Below are 27,305 nucleotides of genomic sequence, written 5' to 3' on the forward strand. Positions count from 1 at the left end.
GTATGTTTCAAGAATTGTTCCTTCTTTTTCAGGTCAACCACAGTGTCAAAGTATCTATTTTCAGAAATCTCTGTTACCTTCCATTGCAGGTACAATAATCCTGACACAGCTGTCTCCAGCCTCCAACCCTCCAAGGAATAAAGTGGGGGCTGTGTGGGTATGTGTGGGTGGGTGGAAAATCCCATAAAAAACTGAGTCAAGTCTTGGACAGTTCTGCAGAGACATAAAAGAATTCAGGACATATCATGTCTATGGAAACTTCCTCTCCTCTCCATCCCACCAGCTCTGCTGTGTGTTGTTTACTGGGTGCCTGCTTGTCTTCACTCTACAGGTTGTCATGCTTCGTGCACATTCAGTGAAAACTTCTGTTGTATCCTGGGATAAAAAGCACAAGTAGCTATTAACGCTCTATAAACAAAATATTATACAACTCATTGCCTACCTGCCCAGAGGCAACTGTCTTACTAGGTCAGTCACCCTGTACTAAGATGTTAAAATCAAAAATGCTGGGATCTGGTTTTAATTCTCTGTTCTCTGACTTCCTAATCTGCTGGGCTGGGCACGTTTCAGAGACAGATGGTTCTTCAGGGTTCATGTACTTAAAAGAGCTCACAGACAAGAAGTAAAAAAAAATAAAGAAATCAAGTGCTGTCAGTTGAAACAGCCCTTCACACGCAGAGTACCTTTCTGATGCATAAACCTCTGACAAATGTGCTCTTCAGAACCGAAGGCTGCACAACAAAGTCCCAAAGGAGCTCTACAATAGCTTCTTGTTTAGTCAACTGTCTCAGCAAAAACATGCTTCCCTGAAAAAAGGGATTTTTTATTTATTTTCATTTTTTTCCCAGGGAGCGTTAAGAGCTCTGAGTACAAAAGTACCAATCTTTGACAAGTATCTTAATGTCTACAAAAGACAGACCTTCTGACAATATATTTTTGGTACAGAACTTTTGGCACAAATACCTGCAATAGACATTTTTACCCCCCCCCTTTTTTTTAATAAATAGGCTGATCCAATTTTAAAGTGGATGTGGAGAAAGTAACACAGCAGTTTGCCAATAGAGTGCAGAACTCAACCCATACATTCTTTTGATAATATATTACTATTCCATGAAACATGAGTTTTACTATTACTGATGATGACATTTAAGGCAGAACAGGATTGTATTTGCCAGGACTGTGTTTCTTGTCATGGCTCAACTCAGTCTTTGAATTTCTTTGGAGAATTTTATATGTGAAGCCAAACAGGAGTCTCATCCAGCTCTTCTCTGTATCAGCTGGAGTTCTAAATAATTCATGGAAAGTCAGAGTTCAAAACACATTTGCATTCACTTGGCTGGCTGTCAATATGAGAACCATCCTCTTCCTTCTAAGAAAGATCGCGCAGAAATCAGAGCTGGAAAACAGACATGGCAGAATAAGGCAGCTCACAGCACAAAAAATCCTGCACTTAATTTCAGGAAGATTATGTGTTGAGGAGAAAAGTTATCCCAAATTTTCTCTTTCACATGGTTATTTATCATCTGTTAGTGCTGTGGAATGCCTTACTCTGCCTCTCCATTGGTGAGCTCCTGGTCTCTGGCACCTCCCTCTTTTGAGCCTAACAGTTTTCTAATTTTTACAACTTGACTCTATCTACAACATCTGGATTTTGTGGCTGTGTCTATAAAACTGCTTGGTAACAAGGGTTTGCAGCTGGACAGAAAACTGCCAAGCTGAAATCACTGCAAGATAACATGTTATTAGAAGGTTCTGTGAGACAGGTTCTCCAGTCCAAATCTATGCTTGTATAGCATGGAGTGATGTTTCCATAATATACACCACAGAAAATTGTCACACAATGCTTTTTTCTTCTCAAGGGGTGCCTATCAGCTCAACTTTTGCTGTGGTCAGTCACCATTTCCATCATAAAGTTCTACTTTGTCGCACTTAAAAAATATGGCAATAAAAGATCTTGCCAAGACTAAACTTGGCATACAAGTTCTGTCCAGAAGTAACCTCAACTGATATTTGTCAGCTAGCAAGTGAAGTGACTTAGTCATTTTTAAATCACTTGAAAATGAAAGCTGAAAAGGTTCTGGTTCTCATAATTTTCTTGCAGCCACTGCTCTGCACTTTTAGCACCCCTTAACTGCTCAGCTGGAACAGTTTGCAAGGACTCCTGGAGAACCCAACTGTCCTGAGGAGCCTTTGTGGCATGGGTGGGATGGCAAATGCTCCTCTCTGCCTCACCTAGGCACAGAGGCTGAGGCTGAAGGGGGATGTTGTAACTGATTTCCATGTGCTGTGCTGCCTGCAGCCCAGGATTGAGGATAACAAACCCAATGTTTCCCATTTGCACCACTGGAGATGCTGGGTGCAGGAACAGGCATCTTACAGCCCTTACAAGCACATCTCAGACACATCATGGAATCACTGGGAATATTTCCAGGCAACCATACAGAGGTGTCTGTGCTCATCACTCTATTTTTTAATGAACTACTTATGGAGAATTAGATTTGTAGAAATCAGTCTTGCAAAGTGCTCTGGAATGCTGCATTTTAACAGAAGGACAATCTACTACAATACTTTTTCAGTCTTTTTTTTTTGAAAGCTAATGTAGCACAGGAATTCTTCAGAAGTGGCTTTTCTCTACACTTAAATCTAAGTTCTGTTTGTTCCCTGTACCATTAGAGATTTGCTGTCTGCAACTGAGAGGCTCTCACTTGCACTGGGACCAAGCCTGCACCTGAACCCAACATCCCCCAAGTTCCACCAGTGCACCCTGAGCTCAAAGAGGTCTTTGCTAATGGATCCTCCCATGGGATCTGATCTTCATCCATATTTGAAGTGATTTATTTTGACATCTGCAGATTTTCAAGAACAAAGAGCAAAAATGAATTATCACTCTGAATATCTGCCCCATTCTGATTAATCATGCACATGACGCACATAAAAACTTCTTGGGAGCTCAATTTTTTGCCATCATCACAGCTCAGCTGCTCTTTTCTAGATTATTTCTAACTGTTCATACACTTCACAGTTCAGCTTTCCTGTTGCTGCAATGTGTTAGCAATTAATGCACAATAAACAGGCAGACAATTGTTCCAATTCCAGGGAATAAAATCTCCAAGGACACAAAATTAAATATAAACTATCCATCCTTCCCCATATCCTAAGATTTCAAGGAAGAGCAAGCAATTAACTCCCCAAACACACAACATGGTTGAAGCCATGGTTAACAGGCACTTCAATTTGACATACATTTTACAGCTTCTGAAGTCCTGTCTCCTCCTAACTATTCACTTCCTGCTTCTCCTTGGTGTCAGCACTCAGAAGAGTTTGAGAAACCCCATGATCAGGTGGGCCAAAGAACTGTCTCTACCAAAACCAATGGGTTTTAACCTAGTTTAGCTTTCAGCAGGTCAACCCCTTGATGTGACTCACATGTAAGTACCACAGAAATGCCAAAGGAGGAGAGGGTGAAATGAGGTGAGGATTGCATAAGCTGTGTGACTGCCAAAGAAATGCTCATGTGAGCACAGCCCCAGTCCCAGCCTTATTCCTGGGGGCAGAAATGTGAGCGGGAGCCTGCTTCCTCCAGTGGCTTGTTCTCTGTCTCTCCCCATTGGCAGTGGCAGTCTCCCAAGTTCTCAGGGTCTGGAACAGCATCTCTGGGTAGCAGGACTGCTAAGAGGTGCTGGGAAAATCCCAGCAATACCACACTAATGATCAGCACTTGTAACAAGAGAATTACAACCAAAGGACACTGCTCGGATCTGCTGCAGGCCAAGCGAAGTTTCTCCTTAGTCTAAATGCTATCACTGCTTTCCCAACTCAAGAACTGAGGGGGAGGTTATAGCACTGAGAAAATGGACCCTGAGAAAATGAGGAAAAGAGCAAAATTAAAAATCATAACACACTGTTACACTTTCACTTGAAAATCTTTTCCCTAAGCAGATCCCGTGCTTGACAGCCAGACGTCACTACAAGATGAGGATATTCCTACTGCCTGAAGTGAACTTCACTTTGAGCAAAAAACACTCTAGATGCAGCTGGCTGGCTTGTGGTTTCCATCCCTTTCAAGCTCCACATTGCCCTTTGTTCTGCATGAAACATGTCTTTGGAAAGCCAAGGAAAACTTTGTTTAATAAACACCAAATTAGAGGAAATGCATTTGCCTCCTTGACATCTTTTAAAATGTCACTACGACACACATTATTTCAGGTCCCTGCAAGATTTCTTTCAGTACTTGTTACAAAGCTGCTGCTCTCAAAGCTGCTGTGCTACAGCAAGGGAAGTGTAACTGGCTGAATGGACTCTAGAATCACCTTTCTCCTAGAAAGGTATCTCAAAGGAGCAAGAGTGATGGTGCCTGCTGCTTATAAACAAATTGAGGCTGGAATGACAGTACCTATAGAAGACTGCGTCTCTTATTTAGCGGTACCTTGTGGAGTGGAGGAAATAGAAGTTTAAAATAATAAATCTAGAACTTTCTGGTGGTCTGTACGCTCCACAAACTGACAGAACTACTTGTCAACAAAATTACTGTACTTTACCAGCCACACCTTTAAAACAGTACTCAAAAAGCTGAGCAGGCAGCCCTGCTTTCCTCATGCTGGGCAACTGTTCAGCTGTCCATGTACACCAAATTTACAGGCCTTCTGTGTCAATCTGACAACTCCAAAAGATTCAGGCAGGGAAAACATTTAGCTCTATAAATACTATTGAACTTCTCTTTCCACTGGCCACAGATCAATTCAGTGTGGAAGAAAAGCTCATAGCTAAGGTTGGAAAAAATACAGAGTCGGGTTTTCAGAAGTGCTCTGCATTTGTCTAGTCCAGCTCTAGTTTGATCAGGTTAAGTCCCATAACTGAGCACTTCTGGAAGTCAAAACATGACTGTTCACTGAGGCTCTGGAGTAATTGTTTCTTGGACAAGATGGTATGTATGCTAAAATGTATTACAGGCTGCATAATAAAAACAAAGGCTGTGCTCTTTTGCAAGTCTCGTGGTATGCAACTCAGCTGTTCTGCCCTGCACAGGTTCCCCTAACTGTTCACTTGGTTTCCATCCATCTGGAATTTCACCACAGAATTTTGCTTTGAGCTTCCCATTTGAATACACGAAAGCTCTGCCAAAACCACATCACATTCAAACCACGGGAAATCATGAATTTGGCACTATTTTGACATGGAAGCTGTAAACAATGTGCAGGTTCACTCAAAACTGGATCGCTGTCCTTTGAGTTATGAAACTCAACAAAACTTCCAGCAAACCAGGTCAGAAATCTTAACTACTAGAGCAAAGAGAAATTATGTGACTTCTGCAAGGATCAGGGGTTTTTTAAATATCATCCCCTTGTTTTGTCCTTCAGCTATAAACATAATACATGAAGACTAAAAAGAGAAGTTTCCTCCTTTCCAAGTTTGAGTTACAACAGGATTTAGCTAATTCTCACAGCTCTAACATACATATCCTATTAAAGACAAGGTAGTTTCCTATTGGCAGCTTTGAGCATGAACAACTGTAAAAGTCAGAGTTGTAGATATGAATATGGTTTAGGTTTACATGCAACATGATAGGTAATCAACTTTCAGGTAACTTACACTACTGCACAGGAGCCTCATGATTAAAATCCAGTATATTTTCAGTTGCCAAACACTGGATTTTTTCCCCTCAAGATTCCAGTTAGCAAACCACAAGGAACTTGTATGAAAACAGAAAAGTCTAAAGTACGATTTTTGACTTCAAATTAACACTGCCTAAAGAAACACATACTTGTAAAGAAGTCACAAGTTCATTGAGGATGAAATGAAAACAATCTAGATTTCCAGACCAAGCCTGAGAACAATCCAGATTCCAAACTAGATTTTGAATGCAGAGCTACACGAAGGTGGTTTGACTGAAGTCAATGAATAGGAAGCAAAATGCAGTCACTCAACAGAAGATTTGTACTGCCTGCAAGAAAACACAGCTTAATCTAGCCGAGTTTCACTTTAACCAGATTCTTACACCTGGCACTCTGAATGTCAGAAAAGCTCTCCAGGGATCTTGAACACACAGAAGCATCCATCAGCCATATCTGACCTGTCATGGAGTTTTCAGATGTACACAGTTGCTCTCGCAGCTTTTCCACATCATCTGGATGAACCTGCTCGTACAGAGTGCTGCCAAACCACTCTGACTGGGGCTGGTTCAGCACAGGAGTCACAGAGTCTGACACGTAGATCACTCTTCCCGTCTCAGCTGCAACTACAAACAGGAACCCATCTGCAGCCTCCAGGATAAGGTGTTTCAGTTCCTTCCAAAGAAAGGATTTGATTAGAATGCCAGCAAGGAAAGGGAATTAAATATAATGTCTGTCACTGTCAGAGAATATTGTTTTCTTGTGATCTTACTAGCTGATCAAAACTGAGACAGAAATTTTCACTGATGTAACAATACAACCAAACTTGCAGCAAGGCATAAATTGCTCATCTCAATAACAAACGTTTTATTTTCCATTACTGCCTTTCATCTGGTGATCTCCATGCACTTAAGGAAAATAAACAACTAATACTCACTGTACAATCTGTGATAGGCATCTAACATTAAAAAATAAAAAGATATTTCAGAGTACAAACAGAGGAAATGAACAGCTCTAACTCATGGCAAACTCATCCCTTAATTAAAAGTTCTGAATAATTTAGTTGGAAAGAAGGCAATAAGACTTTCTAGTTTGGTTCTCCCTGGCCCTGCTCAGGATGAGCTCTGTTTGTAAATTAAACAGTCACCAGATAAAGGGCAGAAAGTGTAATGGGAATGAGGAAAGAATCTCCAGCCTCTTCTTCCATTAAGGCCCCTGAGCCACTACACACGAAGGTTCTGGAGGTTTTCCAGCCTGTGAGTATGAAGCCTCAGCATCACCCAGAAACACTCCCTTTCCTTAACAGAGCTTGAAAAGCTGTCATGGCAAAGGATGACAACTACCACTCCAGTTCCTGCAACAGAAGCTGGAACAGCCTTTGGTGGCTCCAGTGACCACCAGAGCTTGTTAAGATCCTGCACCTGGAAGCCAAACACAGAGCTCCATTCCAGGCGGGACGGCTCAGCAGGGTTAGTGCGCCAGTGGTAGGTATTAGCTGATAAGGTGAGGATAAAAATCTGGCTAACTACTAAGAAATGGATAACTCATCTCAAGAAACACTCAACAGATTGTCAGCTTCTGCTGCTTTGTTATACAGAAAGCACATTGATCCTGAATTACTGACTAAACAAAAAACCTCATAGCACAGCTGGCCACACTATACTGAGGATAGTATAATCAGTTTTGCACATTATTAAAAAAGATGAAAGCAAACTCTGTAATTCTGCAAGATTTAAAAAAAGAAAAAATTGCAGTAAGAAGTGACCAGGGTGTGCCACTAACAGAATGGCACAGTTCCTCCAGAAACACACTCCAGGAGAACTGGAATAAGCAGTCGTGAGCACTGAGAGGTCAGCAGCAGCTGCTGTTTATCTAAGAGAAAGAAGTATTGCCTCCAGCCATAACTTCCATGTGTAAGTGCTTAAATCACTTCAGACCACAAAAATGAACACTACACCCATAGGACTTCGAAAACAATGGAGGTAGTAGGAATTTTCAATGTGCTCAGTAAACACAGTTTTCCTTCAAGCACTGGGTACATCTTCCTTCTTCCACCAAAAATGCAACTAAGTACCTCAGCCAGTAGAGATGGGATTCATCTCTGCCCAGTTCAGCTGCTGAGAGCTCCAGCATTAAGACTAAATGATGTTTTCAACCTTCCTCTAATTCCCAGAGAGAGAGGCAAGTCTTTCCAGACTCATTTTTACTTATTTTAGAGAATCTGTTAGGATGGGAAGAACCCAGATCTGAAGGTGAAAATTCCTTTCTGTGAGGCAGTGAGTGACTTGTTTTTCAGATGGACAGATCTCAATGGTAAGAATGCCAATTTGCTTCTCCAAAAAGAAAGATCTGTCAGTGTTAAGATCAAGTCCAAACGCCACAAAAAAACTGTCTGTATTCACACCTTAGATATGTAACTGGTACCAGCTGCTACACTACAGTGAAGGATCAAGCTGAGGCTCTACTCCTCTCAGCATTTCTCACACCTTTTAAGACCAAAAAAACTAGGGATAACCAACATTTTTGTAAATTCTACCTGTTCTGTAAGAAAGGAAGGCTTGTAAGCTCCATCAGTAGATTTGTTTCCAGTGCCCCTCATGGATTTCATGTGGGAAACAGCCATGCGAAGAATGGTCAGCTTGTCGGGCTTACGAGCCAGGGCGCTGCACGTGGGCACCATGTCCGACAGCTCGGTGATGTACTGGGTCATCTTGTTTCTCCTGCGCCTCTCAATCTCACTGTGATTCTCCCTGAGCATTTAAAGAAACACCAAAGCAACAGAAAAGAGGCGTGAGCGGTGTAAGAATCTCAGTTGGAGGTAATGAATCATAATGCTTCGCACTTGTTTTGCTGTTTGCACCCCAGGAGAGGAAAGTGCTTTACGAAGCCAACCACTGTTATCCCTCCCTTTACAGACAGAAAATCCAGGCCACAGACAGATAAATATGATTTGCCCATAGCCATGAAAAGAACTTGTATTTCTATTTATTGGCTTGTAGCCTTAATCTCTTAACCAGTTTAATCTCCTTTGGTTTAAGGACAAAAATGAAGTAGAAATATGTGAGGAGCTAACATCTGCCAACTCCAGTCAAACTCCCAGATTTGCTGTGATGCATCTCTCAGGTGCTTATAAAAGGTGTCCTTTAGAGGAAACCTCTCGCTAACAACTGGATCAGGTCAGCAGGAAACATCAGCACTGACTTATGAAAAAAGCCCACTCAGTGACAACACAGATCCCAAACAATGCTGTTTGGAACACCCCACATCCCTGCAGGAAGTCACTGTATGCCTGCAGGATCAGACTGCATCACTGGGACCATATATGGGATAACAGTACATACCAGAAAAAAAATTTCCCAATAAATAAATAAAATAAGTACGAAAGACAGCAAGTAAACAGCTGGCTTGTCAGACATAGACCAGAATTAATGTTCAGGGACAATTTAGCACAGCAGGGAAGCAACAATGACAGTACTTGATGCTGCCCCAAGCTGGGCTAGGCTGCAATGTTCTCATTCTTTAGAGGAATCATATGGCTGAGGTGGTGAGTCAAATTTGAGAAATCTCAAAATGGACACCCACCAGAATCTTTCAGAAATAAACATCTCAGAGTTCCATTTTCCCATTCTGGAAATCACCATTGCTTGATCAGCATTAAGGAATCATACCAATATATACATCTGAAATGGTCCAAATGGACCTAGAATGCTTCAGTGCCCAGCACTTATTCTTCTCATACTGTACCTGTCAGGTGGCAGCTAAATACAAGTACACGACAGGTAGATGATGCTTCAGTTGTCAAAGCAGCATCTTCCACTGATTTCAATGAGCTGTGCATGGCATTGTCTTGTGGGATCGCTGGCTGATCCAACAAGATGTGAGAGGTGATCACTTGGAGAGTCCACCAGCATTGACTGATGTGATAACACAACATTAAAAGAAACTGCAACATTCTTTGGAGCTGATTGCTATGAAGACTGACCATGAAAGCAGGAGCTAGGCTTGGCACACTTTTTGGATGCTTTACGAATTAAGCCTTTTCTTAAAATGCAGGAAATAATTGTATGCTGCTTCTTGAAACAGAGGAATGCAAGGGCTTGCCCTGCTTTTTCCTGCCCCTGCACATACAGGTGTTACACGCATGAGGCACAGTCTGCAGAAACAACATTTGTTAGGGCTACAAGCAGAGTTATTATTCCTATGCTTACTGTGTGATATGCAGAAAATCCAGCTATGACAGCCCATGGCTGCTCAGTAAATTACAGCCAAGCCTTGCCTGAGATCACTGTCCAGGACACTGTAACATGAACCTTTCATTTCACCTGGCTGAGGAACAGCCCTTGTGTGGGTCTGCACAGATGTAGGAGGGAACAGGGGGAGTTGGGTCATACACACAGCTGGTGTGACAGTGCACATGTACACAGAGCACACGTGTGTACATGCCAGCTGGTACATGCAGATAAATATGGACACAGGGAAGATAAAAGCATTTTTACATGATGAAAGCTTGCTCTAAGTTCAGCATTTTCACAGAAGCGGTGGTTAAGAAAAAAAGAGAGAGAGACAAAGAACAGACAGATTCAACATATATTTCACACTTATAAGTACATCATACATTGTCTACTACTCAAGTATTTTAGTACTTCTGGACATTGAAAACCACCATTATAGAGACTAAACAAAGAGACTGTAAAACTTCCTGAGAGAAAAAGAGTATCCCAATAGTCCACTTCATTTATGATCTTAAAAGCTAGAAAGTAGTAGCATGTTAATCTACTGGCTGTGGAAATGTTCAAGCAGACAATACCCCAAAAGTTTCCTGAAACTAATTCAAATTTAAAGCCTTTAAAGAAAAAGAGGGGCTGTGCTGCTCTTCTGAAGTGTGTGTCCTAGGAACCCTGGCATTGACAACCATGTACAGAATTATGTCCTAATTCTGTCATTTCCATCTTTGTTTTTATACTGAAATTATGAAGGGACATTAAATTTTGGGATACAGGGGAGCCAATCCAAAACCACTATGGGTTTGTACTTCTGACTTCAAGCAGTTTTGGAACAGCCAAAAGCTCAGTATGAACAGCATCATATAAAAGAAAAATGGGGGCAAACCATATCTGACTTCCCTTTTTCCTACCTTTCCCTTCTGAGTCAGCAGTACTTTGATCATCATCCCACCAAAAAGAGAATAACCATCTCTCTAAGCTAAGGCACACGTACTGAGATTTTTTGGACACGAACATCCCCCTCTTTTCTCTCAGCAGAAGAGCTCTACAGGACACGCCTACCTTGCAAACTTTTCCTTATCACCAGTGATTTGATCACCATCATACCTAAAACAAAAGATAGTACATCAATCAACAGGGGTTATGCATTGGATGACAACCAACACACAGCAGAAAGCAAAAAATCCACAACTGCAAACCATTACAAATAACAGCAAGTAAAACAGGGGAATGAGAATGATAAGCAAAGAAAACATAGAGCCTGATCCAAGCCATGCCGATTCAGAAACTTCATTTGTATCTTAAAAAAACTAGAAGACACATTTCAGTGGATTTAAGCAAAAACTTTGACATACACTGATTTCTTGGGAAACTTAACAAGCAGCACCAGTACAGAAAACACCAGTGAGCTTTTATCCACAGCAGGCCATGAAATATTCAATGCTGTGCTGGAAGTGAACGGGCTGTATCTGTTCCAGCTTGCAACCACATCTCCCTCCATTCAGCAGAGGGCACTGATGGTCTACAGATAACACAGGAGGGCAGAGACACGGATGAAGGGTGATGCCTTATGTAAGGGAGCCTTCAGGAAAAAGTTCTGGAAAAAGACACTGTACTGACTGTCCTGGAGGCTGGTAAAAGGCAGGCACGCAGGTGAAACTGCTGTGTAAATAGAAGTGAAATTTAAACTGGCTTAATTCCCTAGAAGTAAACAGGTGCCTCATTCCTACTCAAATCAACAGAAGTTGGATGCCCAGGCAGGTATGTGCAGTGTTTGAGCAGTACCTTTATGGAGGAAATCCAGACCAATGAGACTTTGGTCCTGTGGGACTAAAGCTTCACTGTTTCTAAAGCATTGTCCCAAAGACAGGCAGCAATGTGACATTTCAAAACATTTTGACAGGCTACTCCTCTTTCTCTTTCCTAAAAAACACACTAATCATTTGAAATTGGATTTTGCTAGTTATGGAAAGACTCATTTGTTTAAAACAAAACTGCTAGTTCCAAACTACAAAATGCATGTTTTGGAAAACACAAAAATAAGGTAATGGCTTTTCTAGAAGTGAAGACTGTAACTGCTCAAGAACAGTTAAATGAGGTTTTGTATTAAAATTACACTTTAAAAAATTATGTAATTTGTTACAACAGACAGCTTATGAAGGTCCCATGCATTAGCTAAGAAAGCAATGCAGCCTAATAAGCATGCTTTCCTCTTCTAAAAAAATCAATAATGAACTTTTTCTTTTTTTCTGTCTGAAATGAATTAAAACTAATTTTAAGAGATCCACCTATGCAAGTTCCTCATTCAAACAGTGAAGACAACACTTAAGCAAGCCTTGAGCTGTATTTCTTTATGCTGTGTTCAAGAAGAGCACCCTCAGAACATTCAAGCGACAACGCCACTTTACTCCCCTTGACTCTGCCCAGAGAACAGACTGAGGCTGAGTAATTTTCAGCAAAAAGACCAATTCAATGAGGAATGGGCACATGACAGGGGAAGCACATGCACAGGCTCTGTGTGAGGATGAGGTGTCATGCAGGGATACCTGGGCTGAGCTGGAAGCCCTGAGAAGCAGAGTGTGTCACCTGCCATGGAGCACTGTGCTAACACCACCAGCCTGGGCCTTGGCTACTCATCCTTCTCTGCAATAACTGAAGATGTTATTGCCTCCAAATACTGGTTTTTCCCTCCCAGCTGACCTCTGCACATGTGCTCCTTCAGGCACTTCAGTCAAAGGCAGCTGAGTTAGCATCAACATTTAAACAGCAGCTCTTTGACAACTAAATAATTTTGACTGAAACAAGCTAGGAGTAAGTCTGTGAGCAATCTGGAGAAGGGAACAACTAGAAGAGGATGTCTGAACATAGCCCCGGGTGTGCCTGCATGGTTTTTCTGTACTCTCTAAAAACAGAATAATCTGGGGTCTATACAGCATTTAAGATTTAAATATCAGATTTTGATCTGACACCTAAAATCAACTCAGTCTAAGCACAGCACGTCTCCCCATTAAAAGCAATGGAATTATTAGCTCAACCCACCAGGAAATTTTGAAAGGACAAAACCAGAATGGGAAAGGACCAACACATGTGTATCAGTGTGCCCAGAAACCCTGCTGCTCGTGCAGGCACAAATCAGGTCCCATTCATCACAAATCTTGTTCCCTTAACATGTGTCTTCTAGGAAACATTAGGACTAAGCCTTCAAATCACCAGTTTTAACACCAGGGACTGGTTCTGTAAATGACATCAACCAAACAGGAGTGCTGCTGGTCTTGTGCAATAAATGATGATATGGTGTCACAGTGGATCTTCAGCACACTTGTCTTTCAGACTGGAACGACCCTGTTGAACCCTACAGTGACAGCTGTGCTTCAACATGGTTGCTGATACAGAGCTGCAATTACAATTTGGATAATCAGCAGTTACCCACAGGCCTCAAAGTACCTACACCCCTCACTGCAGCTGCTTGGTTTCTAATGAAAAAATGCAAACAGTGTGACCAGGAAAAGAAAAAAGGAAAAGTGAAAAAAAATGGCAATGAGGCTTTACTGTTTATTTCTAGCTTTGAATATCCCATGTTAATTAACATTTTTTGTCAATTTTTACTATTCAGTTACACCTAATGGTACATAATGTAAAGCTCACTAACTTTAAAGAAACAATCCACCTCTGTCAAATTGTCTTAACAAGCAATTAACACCTGAAATAAATTAGAAATGAGATTTCATTTTCAGTGGCCAAAAGACAACTTCAGCAATGTCAAATAACCGAAGTTCATCTACAGCAGTTGAAATAATAAGGTAAAAATCACATGTTTTCTCATTTGATATAGCTGCAGAGTGAAACTGTGACACACACACACTGTCAGCTTTATAAGCCAATAACTACATTAGGCAGATTTCTGCCAGAATGCCTAATTTTCAGAGGGAGCTGATAAAAAGAGTAACTAGTATTTGGGTCAAGTTGTTGGCAAGTTCTTCATACATATTTATACTGATTTTCAAACATCAGTAATGAGACAGCTGTCTTTCCCCACTGAGAGAAATCAGTGATTTGGCCAACTCTTTTGTAAATGCTCACCTTGAAAATTTGCTGGGCCCCTCCCCATCTTCATCATCAAAGTCCATTCTGTAAAAGCAAGATTTCCAAATCAGCAATCAAGGCGTTGGCAATGGTGGCATGAACATTCAAGCCAGCTGTTCTAGGTGTTGTAAGATTTGTCTTTTGCCTAGAGGTGTTAAAGACTGAGGATTCCAGCCTTGCTCATCCCCTCCAGGCCTAGGAGCAGCTCATCAGCTGATTTATGTCCCAGACCTTCTCAAGGCTGTGGAAGAGCTGAGTTCCTCCTTGGGCCAAATCCCAGCCTGCCAGTTTGTCTCCTCCAGGGAGCCACAAAAAGCAGGAACCTCTTTCTTCACTTCTTACACAGACAGACTTGGAAGAGTATCTTCCTAATTTAGACATCTAAGTTAGATTCCTGTATTAGGCAGTGTGATTGTATCACAGGTATTATCACTACAAAGTATACAACAGTATAATTCACAAAGCATTTGTAGACATTTGTATACCTATAAAAAGAGGTGGATAAATATTTATATCCCCAAATATAAGGATGTAACTCTGCCATTAGACAGTCAAGCTGATATAAAACTATCAAATACAGTTACTGTATTAGTGTATTTATTTTAATAAAAATGCATTAGTATGATATACAGACCTTGATCACTTTTAATTTATGTAGATAGGAAATTATAGTTTTGTTCTGCAAACATTTTCTCAGATTTCTTTAACATTCTAAGCTTTCCAGCCTTTCAGAGTAGTAAAACTTCATACAACTGCAGATTCCATGTCTCTAACACTGTTCATATTAAGAGGTATAAGACCTATTAAGGGAAAAAACTCTTCAAAGTGATGATGATATTTATGTCAGTATTAAAATTATTCCTACCAATGACAAATTGAGATTTGTATGTCCAGAGGGCGGGAACAAAGATGCAAAAACAGTCTCTAAAACTACATCAGCACAGAGAAGTAGAAGTGCCAGTCAGGCACTGCCTTCCTAAATTCTTCCTTCTTAAATTCTGACAACCAAGACAGAGTGGGCCATAAAAGATGTGTCTGAGTCACAGCAACCTCCATACAACTGGAATGAGGGCAGCAAGTCAGCACAGGAATTGGATATGGCACTAGAAAAGTTACAATAATATTTTCCAGATGGTAACAGTGATTATTCATTTCTGGAGGAAGCAAAGAGAAAACCATTTTCCCCGAAGAGCTTTAAGAAAAGCTGTGTATTTAACTTGCTTAGCTTTGATGCAATCATCGTTTTCACTATAAATCACATCTTTGCTCACCTAATTACCACCAAATCCGGTTCCAAGGTCCGTGATCCCAGCTGCCTCATGCAGAACAGCACCGACCCCCAGTGGCCACTGGCCTCACCTCTGCCACAGGGCTGCAGCTAAGCCAGGACCCAGCTGCTGCTGGCACCCCAAATGTGGCTTCAGTGCTGCCACCAGCAGCCTGAATCCCCCCGGACCTGCAGCAGTCCCAGAAATTTACCATTTACAGATGTGCTATAGCCCGGGGCCTCCTCCCACCTACCTGCTTCCTCCCAACGTGTAATAATGTGACATTCCAGAAAAACCTTCCCAGTTATTTGGAGTGTTTCTACCTGCACCGAAAATGCAGAAGTCAATGTTAAGGAGAGCTGTTTGTTTACAAGTGGAGGGCAGCACTGGGATGGCTTCACCTGAAGCCACTCACAAAAGCATCACACCCTTACTTGGTCTCACTGGCAGCTAAAACACATCTGAGAGAAACACAGTTTCAAACTGGGGGGAAAGGGCTGCTAATTTTTTTTTGTAAAAAATTACACACCTATGGGGGAAAGCCTTTTCTTCAGGGATTATATGGGACACTGCTTTAATCTGGGACAGATTAATTTTGTTACTCTTTTCCTTCCTCTCCAGTACACTGAGATCACACACCTTGGTGGATATGATTCTATGATTTATTTAGATTCCAGCCAAATACCCCAGCTGAGTGCTAAGGGATGGGTTTTCCCCAAAATCACATATTAGCTGTACTGCATTTAATCTAGTTTATTATTACTGGAATACAATGCAGGGAATTAGAGATGATGATAACAGTTTAAGGCTTCATCCTGCTGCCTGCACTGTATCACCACCTCTGAGGGAATAAGGGCAACTAACACACCTATTTATTTAGATGGTTGGGTATCAGCTTCTTCCTTTAGGAGATTCTTGATGGGTTAATATCCTTAGGTAACACCTCCCACATTTACAGTGGGGTCATCACAGCAGAATCTGAATGCATAAGGTATAACATCAGTCTGCACCAGAATAAGTCTTTAAATAATGCCTTTGCTTTGTCAAACTACCCAAACCCCTTTATTTCACACGGAAATTGAACATAAATTTCATTTAAAATATCAACACTAAAAAAATGCAACAGCAAATGTATCTCTGGTCCATCTTTGTTAATAACACATTTCCTAATTTCACTGTGCAAAATGAAAAACCCTTTGAAACATTAAAAAAACCCCCTCAGACATAAAGTCATTGACTCCAGTGTCCTGCCTGATCCACTGTGTCTGCTTTACAGCAAGGCAGAAGGAAAGGCAGTGAATCAGTTGTAACCTTTAGTAAAACACAGCAGAACAAGTAAAAATAATATTCCATCAACCTCCTCATACCCTGACAGATAAGATCTTCTGTTTAGATAGAATATACTGCACATTAGCAAAACAGTAGAAGCAGCCTCCCAGAAGACAAATGACATCACTTCAGAAGATTCAGAAAGACTATCTTTTATCTTCATTTAAAATTCCCATTAAAAAGATGCTTTAAAAAAGAGCTGCACTATGCTCTTTTGTTTTGAAGAGACAGCATAAATCTTGTTTTCCTCTTTCATACTGTTCATATCAATCGTGAAAAGGCCTGATGCATGAGGTACTTATTAAAATGCATTTTCCTTAGAAGATGTGTGGCTACCATAAATACAGTAATAAAAATACTTCAAAAAAATTAATTATTCTCAATTAGAAACATTTTCATAAAAAAACCCCAACCAACCAAAATGCCTCCAAACAAGGTGGACCTGCAGAGGTTAAAAAAATTGACCTGCAAGAGGATTTCAACACTGCAACAAAATTACTACATAAAATTCCCAAGAAATGTCAAAAGATGCTTGCCATGATTACACAGTGTAGGAAGAGGGCAGGCAGGAATGATCAGGAGCAAATGCAGCTGAGAAGCAGATGGGGATCTGTATTACAGCCTTTTATTCAGCACAATATTGAGGGGCCAAATGGTGAAGTGAGGTCTCTTTTCCCCAGATTTTGATAGTTCTGCTTCCGAGAAAAGGCAAGACTACACCATGAACCAAAACAAAACCAATGCAACTGAAACCAATTCATAAAAAAAACCCCCAACCCTCCCTGCCCAAGTACAGAGAGCCCAGGAAGGTAAAAGAGCCTCATCCTCTAATAGAGCAAAGCCTGAATTAAAACCTCATTAAATAAAGAAGTGAGGGTGCATTAATCTAAGATAGTCATTGACCACTGCACTGCATTATGTTATGCTGTCACTTTTTTCTGTGAAGTAGTTGGTATAATTTATAGGAAGGAAAAATATTTTTCCAAGCTGTCAATGAAGCCAAATGCCGACACGGCAGAAACATCTCCAGGACAGCCAATGAGTTTAAACTGATCTACATTCAAGTCCACACAGCAATTATTCTGCCAGCTTGCCTCAGCAATTATGAAAAAAGAAACAATTTTCAGAGATAACCAAATCTGGGAAAGATGGCTGTGTACACCAGCTCCACTCCTTTATGTTTGACACAGAACACTCCTAAAATGCCCAAGGACTGAGGTGTACAAAGATGTACCACCAGAACAGCAGTGAAAGGACCAAGTGTTAGTTGCAACTTTGTACAAAGAGAAGCTCAGAGGAATTAAACACAGCAGGCATTCTTTCCCTCAAGGTCTGAATATATTCAGAGTGAACATTAAAAAAAATTATAAAAATAACAATTAAAAAAGCATTCTCAGCTCAGGCTCGGAGAAAGGCAGTTAGTTCAGAGCTATGGTGCAAAGATGAAATATCATGACCCAGGTATAAAAGGGAATCTATACTAATTTACTCACTGAATTAACATGTTAAAGACATTTAAAATAATTTGATTTTATGTTCCTCCCACCCTCCCCTCACTTCACCTTCTCACAAATAGATGACAATACTTAAAATGCAACAGTTAAAGCATTTCAATTAGTATCCAATCAGTATTTAATATCAGAATATTTCACAGTCGGCAGCATCAAACCGTGGTAACAGTAAATTTCAAACTGATATTCAGAGCTGACATGCTTTGTGATCGAAAAAGAGATCAAATATCCTGCAATTCAAGTACAAAACCTTATCTATGTTAGGTAGCAATGAAAAGATGTTAATGCTTTGTCTTTTCTTTTGAGTGCAAGTTTAAAAAGGTTTTCTCATTGAGCAGCTGGAAATAAAAATGTGATGCCTGTCAAAGACAGATTTTAGGAGTTTCTCAAACCAATTTCATACAGTTAGCTCAGCATAAGAAGGGCACTCAGTGGGGGGAGATATTCATACTGTTCTGTCCAAAGGAACAGCCCTCAGAACAACCATCCAGAGTGTTCACATCACACCAACCTTGCTCTGCGTTCGAGGCAAGGTCAACCTTCCCCCTGGTTAATTCACTCCAAGATTGAGACTCCAGCAGTGTTACTGGAGCAGACGCACAAAACTGGCAACATACCTTGGTGAACAATCCCTAGAGCAGCTCCTGCAAGGAATAATGTCATCCTTCGGTGTTCGCCAGTGACGATTTCACTCACACTGTTGATCCTGTTAAGCCCCACCACTGCCTGATTTAGGACTAACTCTAAGACTAATCAATCTCTTTTGAAGAGACTCTCAGATCAGTTATCTCTGAGAAAGCATCATCGAAAGATCACTACTACTTGTGATCAACCTTTGATAAAAGAGGAGGGAGTTTTTAACAGTAGAGAGTAGTTTTCTGTTCTCAAGCTCTTGCTACACTTTTCTCCTAACAGAGAATTACTATGAGTTGCCACAGAGCAATCTGATGTGGGCAACTACCCCTACACCACATCAGCCTCTGACCCTAGATAAAACAAATTTTCTTCTTTAGCAGAGCCCTCAAGCTTGTGTAAGGGCTGAATTTGATTCAGGCCCTTCCCCAGAAGAAGACTGCACTGCTTCCAGTGAGACCTAGAATATCGCTGTCCACAGTCTCTGAAGAGTGAGCTCTCATGCTATTTCTGTACCTGGAACTATAAAGAAAATATCTTTAACAGGCCTCTCTTTAAGAGCTTCCAAGTGTAACCTTCAGATGAAGTTGAGTAAGTCCTCATTTGCAATCTTGCTACCTTTTTTCATTTGATAAATCACTGTGAGATGAAACAGATATAGGCAATACACATTCATTATATCTACAACAGCCACAGGATCCAAACTCCTTTCTGGATGCTTTGCCAAACCTGAAAATCTTTTGAAACAAGCAAAACAACAAGCCATATGCTTATCAGCAAGTTTGATCTTGCAGGAAGAACAGATGCATTGGAGAGAAAAACAAAACATCAGTGACTAATGTCATAATGCAGCTTACATAAATATAACATTACATAATAAACGCACACATGTATTCAGGTGCATTTTGAGTTTTCCAATACAAGTAATTTCCAGTTTCAGACCTGAAAAAAAAGGAGATGGCTTACCCAGAGCGACGCTTTCCTCCTCTGGAAGGCATGGATCCTGCCATCCTCACTTGTCCACTCGCCATGGGAGCCACTGGCAAGGCCACCGAGCCAGGAATATCTGATGCCATTTCTGTAAGGCAGAGATGGGGGAAGAGGTGGGGGAAATCCCTTAATCCATTACCTTCAACCAGAAACCTCTGCTGATAACATTAGAGACAGGCCCTTCCCAAAACAAACAAAGCAAGCTTTCCTTTTTATTTCTAAGAAAAACTAAAGCTCTCCTACTAAAACCCAGTAGATTCACAGATCATTTTCAAAAAGCCCAGCTAGGTCAACAGACATTATAGTGCCTGGGAGACAGAGAGAATTGCAGGTAGGTATCTCTGTATTCCACTGACAAATGGTTCTCATTTTAAGTCTCAAAGAGGCTGACAGATGAAGGCAAACAACCTTCTACAACAGTTTAAGTGCCTTTTACAGAAATGCAGAGCTGAATCCCCATGGCAAAAGAAGCTGCGGATCATGGTACCAGGGTACGAAGAAAAATAAAAGTTCAAAAACTCAGTTTGCCAGAGAGGCCAAGAGTTGAGAGCAGAGATGAATTATCAAGTGATACTGGTTTTTATTATTTATATTCTGGAGGCATTCAGAGGGCCAGACTGAACTTGGAAGAGTTCAAAGGCTTCCTGCATTTCTGTGTGGTGTCTTGCAGAGCAGAACTGAGCCCAAAATCCAGGCTGATATTCATCTCTCTGCCAGGGCTTGAGGTATAGCCACAGGTTTAATCAAACCTCAAAACTCTGATGTGAGAAACTGCAAAAGTCCACCTTATGCAATGGTTTTCAGACCACTAATGGCAAGTACTTCTAATGGCTATTAATAACAATTCATTACACTTCAAAAAAGAAAAGTGGAATATAACATATTTAGACCCTTTTCTCCTATTCCATTATTAAGCACGGGATTAAGAATGTTTTCCTCTGTATAACTCTTATAAACTATATGAGCAATTAAAACTTTTTTCTAACGCACATATACTTTATTCACTCTGGAGGAAAAATCTACAGTCAAAACATTTAATTATCTTGAAAGAAAATGCATCTTCTTTCCAACTTTAAAAAAAAAAAACAACTTGGCAAGGTATCTGGAGCTACAGCTAAATATAATTACTAATGGAAAGCAAATCTGTTTAAAAAATTCTGCTATTTTTTTCCCAACAGATAAGTATGAAATAACTTCAATTATGGAAACAGGAATCCATGTTCTTTCATTATGTCTGGAGAGCACTTCCATCTCTGTCACACTTTATACACATCCATTATACAACATTATGCATTTCAAATAATAACATTTTATCTGTTCACTGATTTCATGGATTTCTTCTAGTACATTTAGTTTTATTAACTCCTTTTCAACTAAAAAGCAACAGAGCAATCCAATATTTTTTAACAAAGTCTGCAAGGCCAAACAATGAGACTGCTGCCTATGCCCCCACATCACAGAAAGTTCCACTGTGGCTAAAGCTGCAGCTATGTGGAAACACAACATTTATGCACATTAGCATATCTCCAGACAAATAAAAGCATCAGCATGCAAACAACTGGTAAATCACTATTTCCAGAATAAGTACCCTTAGCTGTCTAATGCCCATAATTCACTCAGAACATTCAAACTCATCTCTCAGGTGTAGAACCGAAGGTCATTCTGAAACGCTCTGCTCACTCGTTTATTAAAGCAGATGGTAAAAACCACAATAAATCTACCTGCAAAGTGTCCCCGTCACTCAGAAACACATTTCAGTATAGATCATCAAGGAGATCAGATTTTTTTAAACTAGAAAATGTACGACAATTTCAGATGATCTCTGAGCAATATTTTAAGAGCAAGAACCATACTGTACTGTGATGAGGAACTCTTGTAACCTCATTTTCCTCAATCTAAATCAAAGATGATGAAAAAACACACCAAGGATTGTATCCAAAAGCCAAAACTAATTGTTTAAGGTAATTTTACAGCTCACCAAAAAAGGCAAACAAAGCCCCCTTGCTTGCCTTTATGCATTCCATGCTTAGAAGTGCATTCTAAAGAGGTTGAGCAAACCTCTTTCTGTAGAGCCCTTGCTCTCACCCCTCAGAAATCAGGGAGACCTAGACAGATAGTTTTGATCACTGTCCAATTTAGGTGGCTGTGGATAGGCAGAATGGATTGTTTTTCTGCACTTCTTTTCAGCCTTACATGTATGAAAATATGGCAGGGCAAGGGCAGCCATCAAGATTCAAGTAGGAGGTACAAACAGAACCGTGTATTTTTTATAAAAAAGGGAAAAAAGGGTAAAAGGAATGGCCAAACCAGAGGTTCAGTTATGTCAGTGTCCAAAAATACATGAAAGAAAACATTTTACAACAAAAGAACATCTATCATGGTATAAGCTAAAGAATTACTGTTAGATATCTTGATTCTAGAGAATTGCACATCAAAGACAGTGCAATCAAAGACAGAAAGTAACTTCTTAGACAAATAAGCCTTCAGATATGTCGTCACAGTCCTGGGAGAATGAAAGCAAGCTCATTGTGCTCTAGAAAGAGGTCTTCAAAAATTTCCATTTCCAAGATATGAGCACAATAAGAAAAAAAAAATCATCAGGGGACACATTGACACTCATCCACATGAAAGCTCAGCTAAGAGGGAGGAAAGGCTCTGGCCCTTCATCACAAGACTTTCCATTCCGCAGCACTGTGGAGAAGATGTGGCAGATCTGCACATGTACCAGTGTGTAAGACACCCAACTTACCTTTTCATTTCAGAGCTTCCCATGTCAGAGACATCACCCACGGTGTGAGCTACTGCAGCTCTCGTGAGGTGCTCGAGCTGCACACACACTGCTGAGAAAAGCAGTCAGCTTTCCAGGCTCTCTCTCCTGACACAACAGAATTAAAAGTTCTGCTGATGGAGAAACCAAGAGGCTTTGGTCTCTTCCAAGCCACACAGCAAAGGAAGCAGCTCCGAGGGAACAGCACCATGGAGCACAGAACACCTGAAGCTGACTCAGGCAGGGCAGCAGTGGAGCTCCTCACACACTGCCTGGGTGTACCAACAGCGACACCAGAGCACTACAGGAGGACTCCAGTGGCAGAGATGACAAAGGGACCTCAGTGCCCAGCTGCAGCCAGCTGGGTCAGGAGTCAGGAGCTCTATCCAAGTTGGATGGCTGTGCAGAAATGTAAACAATAGATCGTGGCTGTAAGAACTTACAAGAGCTGAAGGCTTCCATATGAAGAACATATGGATAGAAGAAGGAATGGATCTGAAGTGCTTTCCAAATTACTTTCAGCTCTACTCATTCATGAGAATGTAAGAAAGAAGCAGATCTTGATGATATTTTTACATTTATAAAATATGCCTGGCGAGAAAAGTAAAAACATTGACATGTTATCTCAAAAACAAGGGCCAACCTGGGAAGACAGAGCCAAAAGCAAAATCTGATGGAACAATCAGCTACTTCTCTGACTAAACATCTGTGAAGTTACCTGTCTATGTATGCTCTGCAAAGAAAACAAGAGAGAGAAGAAAAAATGGCACTCATAAACTGGAGTCTCAGATAGAAATACTGTGGTAGAGAAGCATCCCAAGGAGCCTATTAGCAGAAACAAAACAAACAAAAAAAAAAGGAGCATACATCAGACACAGACCAAAAGAAAAAAATAACATAAGAAATTCTTAAGAGTAGCTCACAATTCTTTAGAGTCACATAAATTTCAGGCAATCTCAGTCATTCTGTTGGAACATAAATTAGTATGGAAGCCCAGACCTGCAGCATCAAGTTGGTTACATATATATATATATAAAACAAATAAACAAAAACAACAACAAAAAAGACATGCTGAATCAACAATCATAAAGATCATGTTTTCAGGCTTATCTAAACCATGTCCAGATACACATTAACAGTGATGCTCACAGAAGTGTTTCAGCAGCAACAAGAGTTGGGAAACGAGGCGCTCTCTTTCTGAGACTGAATTGGGAAACGAGGTGCTCTCTTTCTGAGATTGAATTTTCAGAGTGGACTTCCCTTCTGCCAATGGAAAAAAAAATAAAACAAGTATTGTTTACTCTACCCAAAGTTAAAGCACAAATGTAAGGGTACAATTCTCAGGAAGTGAAACAAGGTCAAGCTGAACATTCATGAAAATCATCCATAACCATCAAGGCAGAGTTCTGAACAAATTTCTTTATAATCTTTAAAAGGTGTTTCTTAGTGTCAAATAGAAATAATTTTTTTGCTGAAAAAAATGCAGGCAGTATTTCATTTGGAGGCCAGAGAGTTCCTAGAGATCTGCCAAAGAACACAGAAATGTTATTAGAACAAAACCCAGCACAACACTCGCAATCTTTAGTGAACATTCCTCCAGCTGGACAAGACTTAACAGCTCTTGTCTTATCACTGTCATGTCTGGGAGCAGGCCAGATCCTGCCAGTAGTATTTATGTTCATCTTGGGGATCCCTGAGGAGCCACATTAATCCAGGAACAATGTAAAAGCAGAATTAGTCCCTCCATTTCTGTCCAGACTTAATTTCACTGCTGAACATTGAAAGTTTAGACATTACACTTCAATGTGACATTTAGGTCGATCCCAAAATATTCACGGATGTTTCTAAAATAAAAGATAACCAGCAAATGCACATTAAAATACTGAAATAAAATACAGGGATTTATTCCCCCAAAAATCCACATTTGTCTCAAGCTGTTACATGGATGTGCAAAATAGCTGCTGTGAACTTCACAAAGCAAAGCACAAGGAGCAAGCTAAATGCTGCACAAGGACACGATGAAAGTGCACGAGAGCCCCAGAGCAAGAATTACTGAGAAGTACAGCAAGCCAGGATGAACCTGGACTTCTCTTTTTTGCTAGGGAATTATTAAACCACAGCTCTCAAGCCCAAACTTAAAATTCTGAGCCCCACCCCAGATCCAGTGCCTGAAATGCAGCTCTGTCTTGTCTCTGGCACAGATTTGCGACTCGCTGAGGTATCCCCCAGAGAAGGGCAGCTCTTGGCCAGGTGTCCTTACAGGGAGCATCACACAGCTCCAGAGATGGTGGCCCCTGCTCTGCTCCTCTCCACAAACCACGCATCCTACTGGGGAGCTTTGAAATGCTGTGCATGACAAGACTTCCTAAGTCTATCTTACAAAAGGTCCTGTTAATTACACTATTTTCAGCTATACTGCTTAAATACAGCAGACATGGACAAGGCCAGGTTTAAACCCAAAGTCTACTGGAGAAATGGTTCTGCTGACTCCCAGAGAGTTTGAATCCCTGACATTAGCTGTGAGGACCAGCTCCAGGTCTGCTATTCCGTGCCAGGTACCACTGAGCATGCTCTCCACAGGGCTCCTTTATCCTTCAGCGTCTACTGTAATAAACACGACTAAAGTCAGGTACCAACAACTGACTAAACGAGAGGAAATTCTACTTTTATCAATACAAATGTGACAGATTTTCAGCCTCTAATCCACAGAATGGCTGAGATGTCAATCACTCCAAGAAAATGTGGATCTAAGGCTAAACACAGAATTACGAACGCGCCCAATCCTATCAACAGCATCGTACACAGTGATTTCAAAATGTTCTTTTAAATATTCTCAGAAAGCAGATTTCAAAAACTTCTTTAGAAACTGTATTTTGCATTACCCTGAAGTCATACGGGAGTTAGATGTATCTCAGCTAAATGGTTTTGATTGCAGTCAATTGCAAGGGGGATTTTCTGCCTAGCACAGAGACATTTAAGAATAAACTATATCATAGCTCTTACTTTAGAATATGCCAACAAAAATACGAAGCCATCATGTAGTCAAAAATATTTCACAGAAACACTAATGCTAAAAATCTAGCTATATTATTTAGTCATTGCTTTTATGTATTAACTACGGAGATTATAAAACAGAGCTCACTCTCAAAGAATATTACAAAACCAAACCCTGTTTTCATTGTTCCTGATAACTCTGTTAATACTGTTTAACTTGCATGCCATTGCCAGACACTTTAAATAGATTCCACATCAAAAACACCTACTGTACAGAGAGGATATGCAGAAAAGCAAAAACATTCCTTGCCATGCTCTCGACAGAATTACGATTGCAAATAAATCACAAAATACAAGAAATCCCACCTTTAAGGAAGACTCTTACAAAGATGTTATTTCTTTCCTGTGAACAAAACCTTCTTGGAGAGAAATTTTATCCGCATATAAGAAGAGTCAGAAACCTCTGGGAAGAAATGTAGCAGCATTGGTATTCTGCTCAGAAAATGTCATCACAGATCTGTTTACCTTAACTGTGGACCATGATTCAGCCGGTGACAACCGTCTTGCATACTGATCAATTTATTTGCAGCAAAATTACTAACATTTTCTTCTTTAACCATTTAGGTTCTGGAAAGAGCTACTAAGGCAGGAGTAATATAAAAATCCTAATTAACTAAAAACTTTCCCCTCCAGCACAATGCCCTGTGCTTTGGGGTGTGAGGGGGGCCCACCCCTAATCTTGAAGATAAATTAGGGCATATGGTGAGCAGTTACCAGAGAAACGTTCTCTTTTTCAAAATGAAGATCAGAGCTTTATCCTCTGCCTGCATCACAGGTGAATGTTAAGCACTCCAAGGGGGGGGGGAGGTGATGAGATTGAGTTGAAGGAGCACTGTCTGTTCAGCAGAGACTGGGACCGAGCATTTAAGAGTGGCCTAACCGGTGTTCCAGAGGCCAAATCCAGTTACCTCGCTCCCTGCCTTCTCTGCTGTGACTCTGCAGGAGATGCAGGGCCAGTGACACGCCTAAGTAGACTGGAAGAGCAAGTTTTGAAGTCAAAGACTGGAACCATATGCCCCACCAGTAGACTGAAAGAGCGAGTTTTGAAGTCAAAGTGGTGAAACCCTCTATGGTACCTCCACACTTGACTACTGCATTCACACAAGCCATCCCTGTGGGATGTCCTGGGATCTCACTGCAATCCACACCCTTTTGTGTGCCCCACAGCTCAACAACACCACCTGGATGTGCAAAAGAAGGTGGGATGCAGACAAAGGATTGGAAGTAAATTGTGACAAAAGAGACTTTTCGTCTACTTTAGGGGAATTCTTGCTGCAAGAGCTCAGCTTGAGGGACAATGTGAGACCAATCTCTGAAGAATGAGCAGCCAACACTCAAAACCAGGATCCTCTGAAGCATCCAAAATTAGATATGCCATGCAGAAACCGCAGTACCCAAATTCCCACTGTGGAAACATCAATCTTATGATCTGTAAAACCAAAAAATTTATTTCATACATTACTAGCTGATTTTGAACGTTATTTTGGCAGTACTTCTTATTTTAATTTCCAATTTTCCTGTTAATCGCCTTATTCATTCCAGTCATGTTGGTAATTCCGTTCATCCGTATCTACCCTGTGATCAAGGCACAAAAATTTACAGAGACATTGTGGAGTAAGGAAAGGATGTGGACCACATACACATTCACTGCCTAAATGACCAACACAACCCATATAATTGAATAAACTCACAATCAATTAGCACAATCCAGAAGAAGACAGGAGTCACACCTCTGCACCCACTGCAGAGAATGTTACAGACTAAAAATTGAACTTGAAGCAACAGACAGAAGATGCACTTGCCTACTTAAAGTTAGCCTGGGAAGAAGAGAAAAGGTA

At 40.7% G+C, this 27,305-nt stretch overlaps 1 protein-coding gene across 2 annotated transcripts in view; it reads right to left on the reverse strand.

The window, feature by feature from the left end:
• The window catches only part of ARNT2 (aryl hydrocarbon receptor nuclear translocator 2), a 95,053-nt gene that overhangs the window by 50,612 nt on the left and 17,136 nt on the right, over positions 1-27,305 (reverse strand). The window contains exons 2-6 of one of the 2 annotated variants that reach the window (XM_041418940.1): positions 19,623-19,734; positions 13,913-13,960; positions 10,895-10,939; positions 8,146-8,359; positions 6,071-6,284 (exon numbers count right to left, since the gene is read on the reverse strand). In XM_041418940.1, the coding sequence (XP_041274874.1) occupies positions 6,071-6,284; positions 8,146-8,359; positions 10,895-10,939; positions 13,913-13,960; positions 19,623-19,734 (633 nt within the window). The remainder of the gene's footprint in view (positions 1-6,070; positions 6,285-8,145; positions 8,360-10,894; positions 10,940-13,912; positions 13,961-19,622; positions 19,735-27,305) is intronic. The other variant, XM_041418941.1, reaches the window with a different exon arrangement.

Source organism: Onychostruthus taczanowskii, unplaced genomic scaffold (assembly GCF_017590055.1).
Source record: "Onychostruthus taczanowskii isolate IOZ18803 unplaced genomic scaffold, ASM1759005v1 scaffold6, whole genome shotgun sequence".
Taxonomy (NCBI): domain Eukaryota; kingdom Metazoa; phylum Chordata; class Aves; order Passeriformes; family Passeridae; genus Onychostruthus; species Onychostruthus taczanowskii.